This window comes from Lontra canadensis, unplaced genomic scaffold (genome assembly GCF_010015895.1).
Source record: "Lontra canadensis isolate GAN:19392208 unplaced genomic scaffold, GSC_riverotter_1.0 scaffold1, whole genome shotgun sequence".
Lineage (NCBI taxonomy): Eukaryota > Metazoa > Chordata > Mammalia > Carnivora > Mustelidae > Lontra > Lontra canadensis.
In genome coordinates this window covers 125902787-125921799 of record NW_022630995.1, presented here as the reverse complement: position 1 = coordinate 125921799, position 19013 = coordinate 125902787, and the positions used below count along the sequence as shown (strand labels likewise).

The 19013-nt window shown below is 38.6% G+C and overlaps 1 protein-coding gene across 8 annotated transcripts in view; it reads right to left on the bottom strand.

The window, feature by feature from the left end:
* Positions 1–19013, bottom strand: part of FNIP2 (folliculin interacting protein 2) — a 130871-nt gene that overhangs the window by 74598 nt on the left and 37260 nt on the right. For 2 of the 8 annotated variants that reach the window (XM_032863369.1, XM_032863387.1), the window contains exon 1: positions 15569–16119. The exons of 4 other annotated variants lie outside the window; for them this stretch is intronic. In XM_032863369.1, coding sequence (XP_032719260.1) covers positions 15569–15744 — 176 coding nt within the window. In that variant the 5' untranslated portion in view covers positions 15745–16119. Of the gene's footprint in view, positions 1–14916; positions 15070–15568; positions 16121–19013 lie in introns of those variants that run through there. 2 more of the 8 variants (XM_032863395.1, XM_032863414.1) reach the window with 2 other exon arrangements.

Genomic DNA, 19013 nt, shown 5'->3' with positions numbered 1-19013 from the left:
ATTTAACCATATAACTGTATTATCTCTTGAAAAATTAAAAATAAATTACAAAACTGAGGGGTACAATAAGAACATTCTATTTTTTTTAACCCATCAGATAGTCTATTATTGCCTTAAGACAAACAACCTTAATTACTGTTTGCTTTAAAAAGCTTCTTGGTAGCTGAAGCATGAGGCTGTGGGTGAACTCCTACAGGGAAACCACCTTAATGAATTCAAGGCATTTAGAATCAGTTTCAAATATGTAGTTTGGCCTTAGACAATGACATTTATTGAGCTTTCTTGTCAGCATTCATATACCACATTTTCCTGCCCTTCTTCATCCCCTGCCTCTCCTAAGGATAGGATAAGTTTCTCTCTAAAAAGTAACCCCTCTTTCCATTTATTAAACCTATTTATGGCCTTTGAGTTTATTACTGTTCTAGTACTGCATTACATTGTTTCCTACTATATTCAACAACTGCCCTTTTTTTACTGCATAATCTCACAGAGCCTAAAGATACTACTTCAAGAAAGTCTGATGTTGGCTATAGGTGGGGGAGGACCGGTGATCAGAGTTACACAGCACACACACAAATAATTGCCTAACATTTGAGAGGTTGCCAAATACTTTGCAGAATTCACCTGAGCTAACCTTCACAAATGCCCTGTAAAAGCCTGTATTTCATATTTTATACAGAAATCAGGAGACCATTAAAAAGGTATAACCAGTAAGTGGCAAAGACAGGACTCAAACCAACGTTTGCTGAATCCAAATTCTGTGCTCTTCCAACTCTGAGATACCATCATCTTCCTATCAGTAGCAAACAAGTATCAGGGTCACAGCCTCTATGTTCAGGGAAATCCCTCTGCATTTCCTTCTGAGGTATAAAAATCCCATTACACTTGAAAAATAAGAATACTGGAGATATAATCTTAAGACTGAAAAGTAGAGCCCAGAAGTACTGTGAATGACCCCAACTATGTTAAAACAAAAAACAAACAAAAAGAAAACCTGTTATCAAAGCTGTCTTAAAAGCTCACCAAAAATTAGTAGCTCATATCACAGACAAAAGATGAATCTCCCTAATATATAAAGGACCAGAAATCAATGAAGAATAATAATCACAAACCAATGGAAAACAGGGCAATGGATACAGGTAGTTCACAGAAAAAAATATATTAAGATGGTTTTTAAATAGGAAAAGATGTTAAATCTCACTCTTAGAGAAAAGCAAATTAAAGTCATACACTTATCAGATTGGCAAAATTCGAAAAATTAAGACATCTACTCGATTAACACAAGCAGAGGCACAAAATGGTGTGACTACATTGGGGGAGCAATTCATCATAGCTAGAAGAATTACAAGTATTTGTAACCTTGGACCCACCAATCCTTCTTCTGGAACTAAGCAAATATAAACATGTGATTGTGGCATGTTTGCTAAGAGTGGAAGGCTGGAAACAACTGGAGAAGACACTGGTAGGGGCAAGTGGTATCATTTATTTTAAATTTACACAACAAAATACCAAGGAGCTGTGATAGAGAGCGTGCAAGGATGACAGAAAACCTGTTAGATCTCCAGAGGATACTGAAAGTCCAAACAGCAAAGAGTAGATTTGTATGTACAGCATGCTACCTTTTGTGTAAGAGGGAGGAATACATATTTGTATTTGCTTATTTTTATACAAAAGAAATATTAAAAAATTAGTTTATATAAATTGAATTTTTAAAAGTAGAAAAGGAGAGAAAAGTTCTGACTTCTGAAAGCAAAATTCACAAGAATATTCTGTTCTCCCAGGTAAAGAGCTAGATTAGTTTATCAGACGTCACTGTTCCTTCCATTAGTTCTAAAATAAATTTCTAGATCTTATAGTCTACTCCTGACCATGAAGAGGCATGCGGATAAAACAGATAAAATAAGGCCAGGAGCTTGCCCAGCACTTCCTAAGATTGGTTTTTAAATTTATGGCCCAGATAGTTGATAAATTTGCCTGAAAATGCTCTCCCTCGTTGGGTGGAGAAGACAAGCCTTTCAAAAGACAACTGGACTGCTGTCCTAGAGAGAGACACTGGCAGTCTGGGAGTCCATAGTTGAGGTGCTGTTAGAGGCCAGAACATTTGTTAAAGGCAAGTGGGTGGCCACAGGCCCTTATAGGGAGGGGCTGTAGCCAAGGCTAGGAAGTATACTTGCTGTCACACCTTCTACATGATGGTGAGGACTGTGGGGAAGTTCTGAGCAATGGCAGCCAAGAGGGCTAGAGAAAAGACTCCTGCTGCTTCCTTACCCACCTGCACCAGGTAGACACCTGTGACCTCTGCCTATTGCTCCTGGCATCCAAAAAACCGTCCACATAAAAACATGTACAGGAATGTTTATGCAGTATTATTCATTATAGCCAAAAGGTTGGGGGGGGGGAGTCACATGTCCATCACTGGATAAATAAAACACGGCACATCTATACAATAGAGTATTACTTGGTCATAAAAAGGCAATAAAGTATTAACACATGCTAGAACATGGGTAAACCCTGAATGCATGGTAAGTGAAAGAAGTCAGTCACAAAGAATTGTATGTTGTATGAGTCCATTTACAGAAAATGTCCAGAATAGGCAAATGTGCACAAAACAGATAGCAAATTACAGTTAAATCTTGTGTGGGTTATCTTCTGGGGGTAATGAAAATATTCTGAAGTGAACAGCGGTGATGACTGCACCAATCTGTGAATACACATAAATCCACCCAAGCATATACACACTTTAGATGGGTGGATTGCGTGGTATGTGAATTACATCTCGGCAAGCTGTTTCAAAAGAAAACAAGATACATTTTCTGTACACCTCCCCCACCCCACCCAAGGATGATGAGCAGTGGGAACACTCATGCACCACTGTTGGGAAAGGATCTGAGGCAACTTCTTTGGGGGAATATCTAGTAAAGCCCAATATGCAGATATTCTAAAACTTAAACATTCCTCCTAACAATTCCACTCCACCCAGTGGAGTGGAGATATGCAGAAAAAGACAAGTGTAATACTATTCACTGCAACATTGTTTATAATAGTAAAAATCTGTTAAAAAAAAGTTCATCAATAGACTAATGGATAAATTGTAGCATGCTATACTGAATTTAGAAGTACTGAACTACAACTAAATGAATTAATACAAATAAATCTCAAAAACATAGATATAAACACACATATAAGCTTCTGTATGTACAGTATGTACAGTTCTGTATGTACGGTATGTACAGTACAAAATTTGTTCTGTAATGTTAAATATGTGTGACCAAGTATTTTTTTCCAATACATCTGGGCCAGTAAACTAAAAATACGCAGAGGTAAATATTCAGAATGTAGTTACTTCTGGGAGGTAGAGAGGGAAAAGACTGGGCCCAGCAAGGGTTATGTAGGAAGCAACATCTGTTCCTCTAGTGTTTTAAATTTTCTTGTTTTTAATTATATATATGAAGCAAAAGTGACAAAATGTTAAGATTTAAGAAAACTGGGTTGTGGGTACACATATGATTATTGTAACATGTTCTGCATCTTCTGTAGGTTGAAATAGTTCATAAGAAAATGAAAATGCAATCCCTTTGATGTTCTTCAGAAAACTAAAAATAGAACTACCTTATGATCCAGGAATCGCACTACTGGGTATTTACCCCAAAATTACAAAAAAAAAAAAAATGTTAAGGGATACATGCATCCCTATGTTTATTGCAGCATTATTTACAATAGCCAAACTACAGAAGCAGCCAGTGTCCACTGATAGATGAATGAAGATGTGGTATGTACATATTCAACTGAATATTACTTAGCCATAAAAAAGAATGAAATCTTGCCATTTGCAACAACATAGCTAGGGAGTATAAATGCTGACTGAAATAAGTCAGAGAAAGACAAATACCATATGATCTCAGTCATATGTGGAATTTAAGAAATGAAACAAATTAGCAAGGATAAAAAAAGGAGACAGACAAACCAAGAAACAGCCTCTGAACTCTAGAGAACAGACTGATGGTTACCAGAGGGGAAGAGGGAGATGGGAGAAATAGGGGATGGACATTAAAGGGTACGTTTATCATGATGAAAAAATAAAATAAAAGAAACGGTTAAATTGAGGGAAAGAAGAAGAAGAAGAGGAGGAGGAGGAGAGATGATGTTGGCACAGACTAGGCTGTAATAGTGGAGGTGGTAAGAAGTAGCCAGATTCTGGGTAGCATTTGCAGGTAGAGCCATTTGGAGATGCTACGGATTGGATACAGTAGGTAAGGAAGGGGGTGGGGGAAGACAGGTCCCATAATTAGGACCATCAAGATGGAGAAGGCAGCAGGTGAGGCAAATTGTTGGATATACAAATCTGGAGGTCAGGGAAAAAGTCTGGGCTGGCATTACAAGAGTGGGAGTTGTTGGACTACAGATGGTTTTTAAGGCCAAGAGCTGAATGAGATCACTAAGAAAGTTGAGTGTGGGTAGAAAAAAGGTCCAAGGACTGAGCCTTCAAGCACACCAACATTAACAGGTCTAGATAAAAAGAGGACTCAGCAAAGATCAAAATGGAGCAATCAAGAAAGGGGAGAATGCTGGAGTAAAAAAGGAAATGCTAAATGGGTTTCTAATGAGCCAAAACAAAACAAAACAAACAAACAAAAAAAGGATTTGTAAAAAATTAGCAAAACTGACTACCTTAAGGGCATGGGGAAAAATAAAGAGGTGGGAACAATATATTTCAAATACGCATTTTTATTGTTGTACCAAGTGAATGTACTATCTCTGAAGACATATAGACAAATGATTTTTAAAACGTTAAGGAAGAAAAACTGCACTCATACTCTTTAAAAGGTGATTCAACTAAAGATGCTCAGTCTCCTTTGGCTCAGGTTATGGTCCTGGGGTCCTGGGGTCCTGGGATGGATCCCTGTGCCAGGCTGCCCGCTCAGCGGGGAATCTGCTTCCCCCTCTCCCTCTCTCCTGTGTGCTCACTCTCTCTCTCCCTCTCTTTCTTAAGTCAATCAACCAATCAATCAATCTCAAAAACAAACAAAAAAAAGGCGATTCAAACTACAAAAGATACTAGAGCTGGAAGGGTCTCTTTAGCTTTGCTTCAGGTTTCCAAGTAGAGGCACAACAATCCCAATTAGGGTAACACTCCTGACTGTCTTCACGCCATCTGCTCCTTACCAGGGCAAAAAGAATGATTTCTGATTAATAAATTTTCTTTTATTCTTTGGTATGTATCTGCCCGCACAGCACACACATGCCAATCTGATCCTGAACTACTCAACATCAAGTTTTACAGGGGTGAACCCTTTGTGACAATGCTTATATGTGTCCTAGGCTGCTTATGACAAGGTGTGTGAACAAATTTAATTTTGAGGTTATTAGGCAGATCCTTGTTGGTATACACCCTAACCATTTTCCAAATGTAGATATATTTTGGTTTCTATCTATCTGAACAATTTCTATCTTTCAATTCTGAAATTCTATTGAGAACAGAAAAAAGGGTCTCCCTCAAATTTCCTACAAGGAAAATTATCTCCCAAGGAGAATGTCAGAAATGTGAATAAAAATAAGTTTCTTTCTATGCTTTGTTAGCAGTCAAAAATTGGAAACCTAAACATCCACTAGCAGAACATACTCTAAGTTTTTAAGGCCATCTATTTAAGAAAAACTATGCAGTCATTAAAATTTGTTCATGAAAACATTTTAATAACATGGGGGAGGGGTGCCTGGGTGGCTCAGTGGGTTAAGCCTCTGCTTTCAGCTCGGGTCATGATCTCAGGGTCCTGGGCATTGCGCTCTCGGCTCAGCAGGGAGCCTGCTTCCCCCTCTCTCTCTTCCTGCCTTTCTGCCTACTTGTGATCTCTGTCAAATAAATAAATAAAATCTTAAAAAAAAATAACATGGGGGAAATGTTATACTGGGTAAAAAGGCAGATTATATATAATCTGATTGATAGATACAATATGATTCAGTTAATATAATACAGCTTATATCCATGTACCAAAAAAGGACTGCACGAGGGGCTCCTGGGTGGCTCAGTCAGTTAAGCTTCTGACTCTTGATTTCAGCTCAAGTCACGATGTCAGGGTTATGAGTTTGAACCCTAAACTGGGCTCCGTGCTGAGCAGAGAGTCTGCTTGAGATTATCTTCCTGTCCCTTTGCCCCTCCCCTTGCTCACTTGCTCATTCTCTAAAAAAATAAATAAAATCTAAAAAGAAAAAAGGACTGCAAGAAAATAAAAGTGTTAGTAGTAAAATTTGTGTGATAGCATTATGAGTAACTTGAATTTTCATTTTTATATATGCTTATACCTTCCCAACTTCTATAATAAAAATATATTATTTTGATAATCAGAAAAGATATTTAAGAAAAATCTTAAAATAAGTTTAGTAACAATATAAAAGAAAAAGTTGGAGGAATTTAAAAAGAAAAGGGGAGGGGATTCCTGGGCTGGCTCAGTTGGAAGAACATGTGACTCTTGATCTCAGGTTGTTAGTTCAAGCCCTGTGTTGGGTGTAGAGATTACTTAAATAAATAAAACTTTTTAAAAAACCAAATTAAATAAAAAGAAAAGGGGAAAGTAGCTAGCTTAACGTAAATGCAGTCATGCTCCGGAAAATACACCTGTTAAAATATTTTTTACAATATTTCATATACCTGCAATTAACAAGTGGAATTTAAAATTAAAAACACAATATCATTTATATTAGCACACTCCCCCAATATATACAAAATCTGTAAAAGGAAAACTATAAAACTCTGATAAAAGAAATGAAAGAACTAAATAAATGGAAAGATATTCCATTGTCATGGATAGGAGACTCAAGATGCCAGTTCTTCCCAACTTGATCTACAGATTCAATACGATGCCAGTAAAAATTCTAGCAAGTTATTTTGTGGATATAAACAAATTCATTCTAAAGCTTATATGTGGAGCTAAAGTACTCAGAATAGCCAGCACAATATTGAAGGACAAGAGCAAAACTGGAAGACTACAACTACCTAACTTTAAGACCTACTATAAAATTATAGTAACCAATACAGGGTGGTACTGATGAACGAAGAGACAAATAGATCAATAGAAAAGAATAGAGAGCCCAGAAAAAGATTCACACAAATACACTCAACTGATCTTTGACTGAAAAAAGGCACAGGTAATACAATGGAGAAAAGACGGCCTTTCCAAAAATGGTGCTGGAACAAATGGGACATCGACATGCAAAAAAATGAATCTTGACACAGACCTTAAATCCTTCACAAAAATGTAATTCAAAATGAATCTCAGACCTAAATGTAAAATGAAAGACTATAAAACTCTTAGAAGACAACATAGGAGAAAAACCAAGATGACCATGGGCATAGTGATGACCACCAAAGCACACATCATTAAAGGAATCATTGATAACCTGGACTTTATTAAAATGTAAAACTTCTCAACTGTGGAGGACAAAACAAGAAAATGAGAGGATAAGCCACAGATTGGGAGAAAATATTTACAAAAGACATATTTGATAGAGGTCTGTTATGCAAAATATACAAAGAACTCATAAAACTCAACAACAGGAAAATGAACCTCCCAATGAAAAAATGGGCAAAGATCTGAACAAATGCCCTATAAAAAAAGATATATAGATGGCAGATGAACATATCAATGATGCTCCACATCGTATGTCATTAAAGAAATACAAATTAAGACAATAGTGAGATACCACTACACTCCTACTAGGATGGCCAAAACGCAGAACACTGACAAAACCAAATACTGACAAGCATGTGGAATAACATGAACCATCATTCACTGCTGGTGGGAATGCAAAATGGTACAACGACTATGGAAGTATGGTGGTTTCTCACAGAACTAAACAAACTCTTATCTTACAATGCAGCAATGGAACTCCTTGATGTTTACAAAGGAGTAAAACTTAAGTCCATATAAAAACCCACACGGAGACGTTTAGAGCAGCTTTATTCGTAACGGCCGAAACTTGGAAACAACCAAGCTATTCCTCAGTAGGTGAATGGATAAATAAACTGCCACCCCCAGACAACAGAATTCTAGTCAGCAGTAAAGAGAAATGAGCTATCAAGCCATGAAAAGACATGGAGGAAGCTTTAACACATACTGCTGTATGAAAGAAGCCAATCTAAAAAGGCTATACACTGTATGATTCCAAGCAAATGACATTCTAGAAAAGGCAAAAGTATGGAGACAGTGAAAAGATAAGTGGCCGCCGGGGGTTAGGGAGAGATGAATAGGCAGAACACAGAGGATTTTTAGGGCAGTGAATCTAATCAGTATTGATACTACAGTGATGGGCACACTCCATCATACAATTGTTAAAACCCACAGGATGTATAACACCAAGAGTGAACCTTAATCTAAACTGTGGTGTGGAGTGACAACAATGTCTCAGTGGAGGTTCATCAGCTGTTAACAAATGTACCACTCTGATGCAGGATACTGATAGTAGGGGAGGCTGCACATGTGTGATGTGGGGCAGAGAGTACAGAGGAACTCTGTTCTTGCTGCCAATTCTAATGTGAACCTAAAGCTGCTTAAAAAATAAAGTCTACTTAAAAGGAAAAAAACTTTTTCAACTGTCAAGGGAACTTTCAAATATAGGAACTTTCAGTAATGAGCACTAGTTTTTAAAGTTTGGGATAGGATTATTCTCTGAAGGTCATTTTGGTCTGTTACAGTCAGCCACAGAATTTGCCGTGAAGATGAAAACCAAGGACATACTATTTGAGCTTTGGATGTGGCCATCAAAAATCTGTCTCCCTGTTCAGCGGAGTTACAGGCTGTCTCTCCTCAGCTTGTCCACTCAGCTGGAAAGGAGAAGGTCAGCCCTCATACGCGGCTCTACAGAATGTGCCCAATCCTTTCATATGACCTTGTTCTGCGTGACAGAGGAACAAGTTCTCATAATAGTTCACACTAAGGTATCACTTTCTGCTCTGAGAGAATGTTTAAATACAAAGAAATGAGGTTCTAATAATAGTAATTGTTGTTATCAAGCAAGGGTCAATGGGTGAGAAAACAGGGAGCAGACGACCTCCCACCTGCCTCTTAAACGCACCATACAGCCACTAGCCCTATCTAGCAGCCCACCTTGGGCCCATTCACACTCCCTGGAAGGACCATTTACTTACTTTCTTTTTTTAAAATTATTGTTATTTTTTATTAACATATAATGTATAATTTGTTTCAGGGCTACAGGTCTGTGAATCACCAGTCTTACACAATTCACAGCGCTCACCATAGCACATATCCTCCCAATGTTCACAACCCAGTCACCCTATCCCTCCCTCCAGCAGCCCTCAGTTTTGCCCCTATCTTTTTAGGTTGCACAGCAAGCATGATCCTGTCTCAGGATCACTGTCCTTTACTTGTCCCTCTGTTGAGAATATACTTCTTCAAATATCCATATGGTTTGCTCCGTCACATGGAAAAGATGACCACTGAAGATAGTTTTGGCTCCCTTGATTACCCAAGGTCTTCACATTTCTCCAACATCCTTATTACTCAAGGGTCACTGATTATCGCAGATAATCAGAATGTTAGAGCTGAAAGGGACCTCAGACACCACCTGATAGTTCCTAGACTCGACTCATCATTAGAATTACCCCAGAAGTTCTTGGTATTGGTTTGTTTTTTAATCAACAAAAACTTCACCAGTTCCACTTCCACAAATTCAGTCTGAAATGGTGATCAGGAAGCTAACATTTTTAAAAGCAGGTCACATATTTAGTGATCACTGACCCACCACATAATTACAAATAAATAAGATTTTATTTATTTATTTGAGACAGAGAAGCAGAGTGTACAAGCAGGAAGGAGGATCAGTGGGAGAGGGAGAAGAAGACTCCCCTCTGAGCAGGGAGCCCAGTGCAGGGCCCGATGCAGGGCTCGATCCCAGGACCTGAGATCACGACCGGAGGTGAAGGGAGACACTTAACCAAATGAGCCACCCAGGTGCCCCCACTTTTCTTATTTTTTTGTAGAAGAGAAAGTAGAAGCACAGAGGGATGAGGAGATGCTCTGAAAGACACAGTGAACTCAAGGCAGAGATGAACCCTCAGATTGTAAGATCAGAGTAGAGAAAGTCCCTAGATCAAAGATGCTTTCACTATACCTGGTACTACAGTCTAGATTTTCACATTTTAGAACCAGGTTTTTTTTAAAAATTAGTAAGTGAGGGACGCCTGGGTGGCTCAGTTGGTTGGACGACTGCCTTCGGCTCAGGTCATGATCCCGGAGTCCCGGGATCGAGTCCCGCATCGGGCTCCCAGCTCCATGGGGAGTCCGCTTCTCCCTCTGACCTTCTCCTCGCTCATGCTCTCTCTCACTGCCTCTCTCTCAAATAAATAAATAAAATCTTAAAAAAAAAAAAATTAGTAAGTGAAAAAACTAGCTTAGCATTACTAAATGTTTCGTTTTTTTGCCTTTGGGCAGGGTGAGGCATGCAAGTGAAAGGAAAGAGCACATCAAGAAAAAAAAGAGCATCTTAATTCACATCTGTTCTATAAAGACATAAGAGTAGTTTTTTTTTTTTTAACCTTTCTAAACTAGTAAGAGAAGGATAAAACTCTTTGAGATACAAACACTGATGGATGGACATATGTCTAATACCCAATAACCTTATAAACTTGGGATCCCATAAAAGGGGAAGAGAATTGCCCGGAACCTTGGTGTTTCTAGAACCCACAGACTGGATTCCCTTTGTTGAATTTCTTTTTTTTTTTTTTTTAAGATCTTATTTATTTATTTGTCAGATAGAACGAGCAAGCATAAGTAGGGGGAGCGTTAGGAAGAGGGAAAAGCAGGCTCTATGATGAGCAAAGAGCCTGATGCGGGATTCAATCCCAGGACCCTGGGTTCATGACCTGAGCCAAAGGCAGACGCTTAAGCGACTCAGCTACCCAGGCATCCCTGCTTTGGTGAATTGTGATGGGAGTGTAATTATAATCTTAGATGGGTCAAAGGTTACTGCTCTCACCAATTCCCACCAAGGCTTGCTACTTCATTATTCAGCAGTTATTCAGCTTTTGTTACTATAACAATAAAAGGACAGGGCTAAGCCACACCCTGACTCACAACAGGAGTCAAAACAGAAGAACCAGGAATCACGGACATGTGTAGCCAAGTATTCCAGCTCAGCCTATAGCTGAGTGGTATTCGAGGGAAAAGGCTTTGGAAGCTGCCCAATGACTTGGCCTGCAGACCCCAAAGCTGGAGTATCCTTGTCTTCTGTCTGAAACACAGTCATTCTGGACATAATTAGTTATGGAAACTAACAATAAGGACTCTACCCTATTAGGTCATCAACACTTAGCAAAATGAGACCCAGACAAAAGTTTACATGAGTTGTTGGTCTACATTAAGAAAGTTCACACTTCCTTCAAAACCTCTCTACACAGGGGCTTTAGCAAGGGGCAACTGGGTGGCTCAGTCAGTTAAGCATCTGCCTTCAGGTCAAGTTATGATCCCAGTTTCCTGGGGCTGAGCCCCACAACTGGCTTTCTGCTCAGGGGGGAGGCTGCTTCTCCCCCTCCCTCTCCCCCTCCCTCTCCCCCTCCTCCTGGTTGTGCTCTCTCTCGCTATCTCTCCCTCTCTAATAAATAAATAAAATCTTTAACACACCACACACAGACACACACACACACAGACACACACACACACACAATCCTCTATACCAAGACTGCTCTGATTCATTCCCAAGAAGAGATGTGGCCTCAGAGGGAAAAGAAGATGAATGTTTTTTAAAACCTAAATCAGACATAACTTTGCAGCAATACCAAGTTACCACTGCATTCCTTCATTCATTCACTCATTCTCAAATTACAGCTCTGAATCCCAAACATCAGCCAGTGGAAATAAACTCAGCAAGTCAACGAAAATTCCTCCTGGCACATAAAACCAGTGAAAAGGGAAGGAATGCAGAAAGGGCAGAAGAACTTGTGACAGCAATACTCCATGCGTCTGAAAGAGTCACACCCAGCAATTTCAACCTTTCTGTGAAGCTTGACGCAAAGCACAAGACCATCAGCTGACTAGGGTTTGGGGTTTTTTTTTTTTTTTTTTTTCCCCTCTACCCACTTCATTCAATCTAACAGCTACATTTTCTACATAGTATCAAAGAAGAATAGCTTTCACAGTGTTTCTAAGTGAAGAACACAATGAAAAACACTCTCCCCTTCTCTACAACCTGCATTAGACTTCAGCCCTTTTTCATTAAATTCTTCAAAATAGAATGCTTTGGTCTGTTGCCTTAGCATATCTCTCTCTAAATCTGCGACTATCTTTGTATTTCCTACTCGGTTGTTCTAACTGCTATAAATAAACACTGGTAGTAAAATCGTGGTTGGCTTATCTCTGTGAAGCAGTTAACTAGGGAAAAGAAAATAAACCCTAGTTTCTGTACTTCTTTTCTTGTTGAGCAATTACCACAAATAATCTGAGCCTCTTTCTTTTTTGATAAATTGGTTCATCTAAATGGTAGACAAATCAGATATATACACTCATTAATCCTCCAGCCCTTCCTATCCTTGTGATTCTAAAGCAGTACAAAGAGTCTCTGCTGAATCAAAATTCCAAGATATAAAACTTAAAGCACCATTGACTCTGAAGTGCTTTGTTTCAGTTCCTCTTCTGTGTGGGTAACGTACACTTCTTAAGACAAGGTTACATCAAATTTTCTCTTGCCATCAGAGAAACAATGGTTCCCCGATAAACTTGGCAAATAATCCCAGATTTCTCACATAAACAGCCTTATGGTCATCTAATTTGCTGGCAAGGTCAGAAAAACCAAGTCATTAACAGCTTTGCTATGGTTGGCAGCTTAAGGAAGAAGGAACTGATTACAGAAGACTATACCATACACCCAGCATCTTGTCAGTTACTGGATTTGAGGTGAGTTTCAGCGAAGAATTTTAAGTGATAAACCACTTAAAATGTTTCATCAAACTCTGCAGGTTTTGATTGGTTCTGAAATTTTGTGAAATAAATGAAACTCCAGTATTTGTCATTCTAGAGATTAAGGAGAAAAGAAGTGAAGTGAAGAAGGAGACTTAATACCCTGAAATGTTTCATTCCACATGAACTGTGATGGGAAAGATCAAAATGCTTCTTTCTGCACTGGACTGTATCAGTTTTACACTGTGGCCAGTCACTGTTAGGTACCCAACATGACTCCTCTGTGTTTGTGGAATCTTTCTCTTCACCTTTACAGTAACTAGAAAATCATGAGAAAGGATAGAAGAAAAACAAAAACAAAACAAAAACCTACTTAACAGTGTTGTCAGCTAAGACCACCTAAAATTATTGACTTAAGATAACCAAGAGCAAAGAGGGAGTTGGAAGTCATACTTCACTGACCGCCACCTGACTTGGACAAACAGATAACTCGTGAACACTCTGGAGCCAGATCCTTACAGTGTAAACTCCTGTCAATAATTCACTCTACCCTTGAGACTGGCCCAAATCCTAAAGAAATTCAGGAAACCAAATAAAACACTGCAAATAACAAATATGTTTTCAAGATCTTAGGAAGGGGAATAGAAAGTATATAAGATCTACCAAGACAACTGGTCTGACTAGAAATTAATTCCAGTTAATTGATGACAAGTGTATATCATCACCATACAGAATTCAAAAAAAAAAAAAAATCTCAGCACCAAAGAACTAAATCTAAAGGAAGTCAAAATAGGAAAGGGCAATAATGGATGTGAAAATTTTGTGTTAAATTGTTGTTTAATTAAAAATGATTAAAATCCACTGAAGAATATTAAGTTCACTGAAAGTGATAAGCAGAAGCTCATACCAAAATGTTTTGAAGTTTAAAAAAAAAATCTGTGTGGCCCTGCATACCCTGCATAATATTTTCTTACATAGATGCTGTCCCCCTCACCCCAAATACCTATTTTGGACATATAGTACTGTATGAATAACAAAAATCGGGCCTACAAAAGGTCCTGATGCTACATCTTAGAATTTCAGAGGAGGAAAGGATTTTTTTAAACAATCTGAACCAACTTCATAGCCTAGAGTTGAAAGTGAGACCAGAAAAGCCAGGAGACTCTCACATGGTTACAAGGCTCTTGGACAGCAGAGCAGGGGATCAGAATCAGAATCCAGATCCAGATCCAGATCAACTGAGTACCAATCCATTACTCTTTCCTATCACTCAAATGTCCTTTCTTGATAAGAAACAGATAAAAAAAAAAAGGATACTATAAAAGGGAAATTCTTATCTGAACACTTAAATGTATTTTTCTAATGTACCACATCATTCATTACCACTTCCTCTATATATCTCTCTCTTTAATTGAGTGGACGGGCAAGTGACCAAGCACCTATACAATGATTTCTACATTTTTCCCCTAACCCTTCAATCAGCTGGGCTCTTATACTGGAATAGATTATACACCATTTTGTTAAATTTCTACTAAAGAAAGACAATGATTTTTATATAACAAAAACTATATCCTGATTTTTAATCAACTAAGAAATGCATTGATGTATAAAGTTTATGACACGTTAATTGTAACAAAACTTCTATAAAGAAAAAAATAATATTTAAGTGAATTTAGAAATTTACTTTTACACTAACCATGAGAATCAAGTTTATCTTTTAACTTTGGTTCTCCTCTACCTATCTACATTAGATTTTGGAATGAAATGCAATTCTCAAAAGACTTTTCTTTTTCCTTGATATGCAATAAAATTCTTTACAAATACATTTCAGTTAAGAGCTATTCCTAATTAAATTAATAAATTCTTCCATCACCCTTAAACAATACAGCAAATGTAATGTTATTCTCTTTATGTAAGCTCCATTATTAAAATTAGTTCAGCACAGTACCATCCTTCTCATGGAGATAATTTTCCAGAAGACTGGACCCTCTCCCACCACCCTGCCTCCACCTACCCTTCAAACTACGGAGTGAGAACTTCCAGCCCTATGCCCATCTACCAGCTGCGGTGGTACTTCAGGACTGCAACTCTTTTTCCTGCTCATCTCTGTGAATAGTACTGTTCAATATTCAACACAGGACAAGGATATAACCATTTCTTGCAAGCTGGCTCCAGCAGAAGTAATGAAATTTAAGAAAGAAACCCATATGGGTAGTAGAATTGAAACAGTCAAAAAAAAAAAAATAATAACCTTGCTGGGACACCTGGGTGGCTCAGGTGGTTAAGCATCTGCCTTCAGATGACACCAGGGTCCTGGGATCTAATCCCGAATCTGGCTCCCTGCTCAGCGGGTAGACTGCTTCTCCCTCTGACTGCTGCTCCCCCTGCTTGTGCGTTCTCTCTCTCTCTCTCTCTCTCTCACACACACACACACACACACAAACACACAAATAAATAAAATCTTAAAAAAAAAAACAAAACACCATGCCTACAACCTTTTCCACACAGGAAAGGACTCGTTTCTACACACCCACCAACTACCCCATGTCCTACTAAAAGTAGTCTTGAAAAACAACTTGCAGATCAATATAATTTCATCTGTTTGGTACTCAGTGATTTAAATAAAAATTTCTCTGAGACTTTAAAACAGAACTAAAGTTTCAAACCTGTTGCTGAGTTCCGTGTGATCAGCGCCCCTTCCTACCCTGGCACGTTTTCGAGTCTTTGTGCATAAAAGTGCCTTGTAATTCCTCCCAGCACCAGAACCGCCATTACACACACATCTGGTTGACTCCTGCCAGCCCCCTGGCCGATTTGCAGTCTTCGTTGAGCCGCCACACATCTCCTGGGTGGATGAACTTGCTTCTGGTTTATCCTGACTATCAACATGGACCTGGGACACACATGTTGAAGATTCTCTGCTGTCGGAGGGATATTCCACACTGACCAGCCGTCCTAGTTAATCACTGTACTGCGTATACGGTAGGTGAGGCGAGCTACTTGGCAGCAGCCTACTAATTTCCTCTTTCAAAATTAAAAAAAAGAGAGAGAGAAAAAGGAACATTCATTTGTTACGTAAATTAAGCCTGTCAAAGTATTAGGAAGTCAGATGTATCCATCATGTTATAAAACATGCTCTCAGCAGGACCACTATAAACAGACAAATCTAAATCCCACTTCCTACTTTTGTTCCTAAGCTTGTACTCTGGTCAGCAAAAGACAAAATACTCAACAGGTTGAGCAGCTTGGTCTGACTCATTCCATCTGTGCTCCCCTGTTGGAGGTTATATAGTAGTCAATTAATTGGTCATAAGACCTATTCATATGGCTCTGGGCAAATGTGGTGACTTGCCCTCAGCTGCAAGGTTGCTCTGACATTGGCCACACCACCCTCTTTAATGGCTCTCATGTGAGCAAGTGTCAGCTGACAGATCTTACACTGCAACCTTGCAAAACTCTACCCATAGCAAGTGAAGGAGATGGTAGGGCTCAATGTACAGGAGGTGATGTGGGGAAGGGAGAATATGGACACGTCCTTGCTTTACCACCAAATATCCATATGTAGGTATGTAAGAAAAAATTTACATATACACATATGGAAGAAAAATAATAAGTGAGAAGCCATAAACACACACACACACACACACACACATACATACGTAAGAAAAATAATTATAAATGAGAAGCCATAAACTCTCTCACAACTCTTGCACTGAATTCCCAATTCCTGGACATATTCAGGATAAGAAAGCCCTGAACAAGCACGTAAGGACAAAAGTAGTTCAGATTTTAATTCTGACACTAATGTACTTCATCTGTAAAATGAAATACGGCTATAGAATCAGCATGATTCTTCTATAGTACTGAGTTCACGGAAAAAGTAATTTTTCTTTTTCTTTAAGAAGAAATGAAAATCATAGGTCCCTAAAATATAGGCAGATCTTAAAAACTCTAAGGGATTGTCTCAATTCCTATTCCTCTTCCTTACTCTGAATTTGGCTGAAGAAAATATTAATAGATCCCTAAAATCTGACGAACTTTGGCTGGGTCTCTAGTGTCAGGAGGATTTAAATATGTCTTTATACATGGCAGCCAAATATTTCACCCCACAAGTGTGAAAAAAATCTACTGATATTGGGGCAAAGGCCTCAATTACCTTAAGACATTATTCTCTATGTGACCCTAAAGTTCCTTTATAGCAAACCAAAAAAAGATCTTAAATACACCCTCCCCTGAGAAATAGATTGCAACACACCTACAACAAAGACTGCACTTTTCTGTGCACGTAATAAACTGATAGTGCCAAGATAAAACCAGATTAGTAGAAAATGAATTCATTTTTCCAGGAAGGGGAACACATTTTGACCTTAAAGCTTAACTGTATGGCCACCATGTGATCATGGGTTCTTCCTTTTCCCCTGTCTTTAAAATCACTTTCTCTTTTTAATAGAGAATCAGAAGCTCACTTATGCAAGCATAGCAACTCTTCCACATTTTAGGCATAGGGCAGCTGGGTGAGCGAAGGCTGAAAAGAAAACCTCCTTTCACCACCATCATTCCCACTTCATAAATGACCCAAGTGAGACCCCAAATCAGTGTCTCCTATTCACCTAGGGTTTACCTCCTCTAAAATCACAGGAGAAATGAAAGAAATTACAAACTATAGTTTGTCAAAAAGAAAACCACCTGTGTCAAAATGTGTTTCTCCGGCCAGTCCCAGTCATCAAACAGGAGCTTAATAACTAACTTAATTGCAGTTTCAACCTCCCCGAGCATTCTGTCTCAACCTGTCAATCAGGAATTTTCAGGTAAGCACCAATGAGGAAATCTATCACATGGGTCCCCTCCACCACAAAGGAAGTCGATCAAGGTAATATGCTCAGTAAGTCCCTGCCCTTCCTTTTTCTTTTCTTATATCTTTCTTGCTCCTCTCCTTCCTATAAAAACTTTCCATTTTGTACAGCTCCTTGGAATACCCCTCTCCATTTGCAAGGTGGGATACTGCTTGATTCATGAGTCATCAATAAAGCCAATTAGATCTTCAAATTTACTTTGTTGAATTTTACCTTTTAACATGTTCAATGTTGATGGGGTAGGATCTGTAAAAATGCCAAAATAGCTGAATTTTATAAACTATGTAGAAATGCTCAGGGAACATATCCCATTTTTTATATGTAAAAAATAAATAAAGTTTTAAAACTGTAATCTCTAAAAAATATTTATCTAGGAACTAATAAAAGGACATGAAATCCTTTTTATTTTTTTATTTTTTTATTCCTTGGGGTTAGGGGGGTGGAGGCACAGAAAGAGAGGGAGAGAAAGACTCTTAAGCAGGCTCCACGCCCAGTGCAGAGCCCAAGGCAGAGCTTCATCTCACAACTTTGAAGTCATGATCTGAGCCTAAATCAAGAGTTGGACACTTATCAGATTGAGCCACCCAGGTACCCCATGAAACCCTTTTTTAAAATAGGTATTCTGAACAAATATTTAACCTAGTAGTTAGCCACAAAGCTGTTCAATCATCCTGATATTTTACATTTCTGAAGGCTTCAAATACTGTTACAAAATGCAAATGTTACCTCCTATCCAGATGACGTAAACATTTTAAATGATCAGAATAATAAAATATGAAAATGACAACATAGTTACAAAGAATAATTGGATGAAATAAGGGTCAAACTGCATTGGGAAGGAATTCTCTTAAACAGAAGCTAAACCCCTCCTGCATGCTTCTTTCATTCAGCCAGCCATCCTTTTTTTTTTTAATTTATTATTTTTATTACCATATAATGTATAATTTGCCCCAGGGGTACAGGTCTGTGACTCATCAGGCTTACACATTTCACAGTGCTTACCATAGCAGGTACCCTCCCCAATGTCCCAATAACCCAACCACCCTCTCCCTACCCCTCCCTACCCACGCCCACCCCTCCAACCCTCAGTTTGTTTTGTGAGATTAAGAGTCTCTATGGTTTGTCTCCCTCCCGATCCCATCTTATTTCCTTTTTTCCTTACCTACCCCCTAAACCCCCTGCCCTGCTTCTCAAATTCCTCGTTATCAGAGAGATCATATGATAATTATCTTTCTCTGATTGACTTATTTCGCTCAGC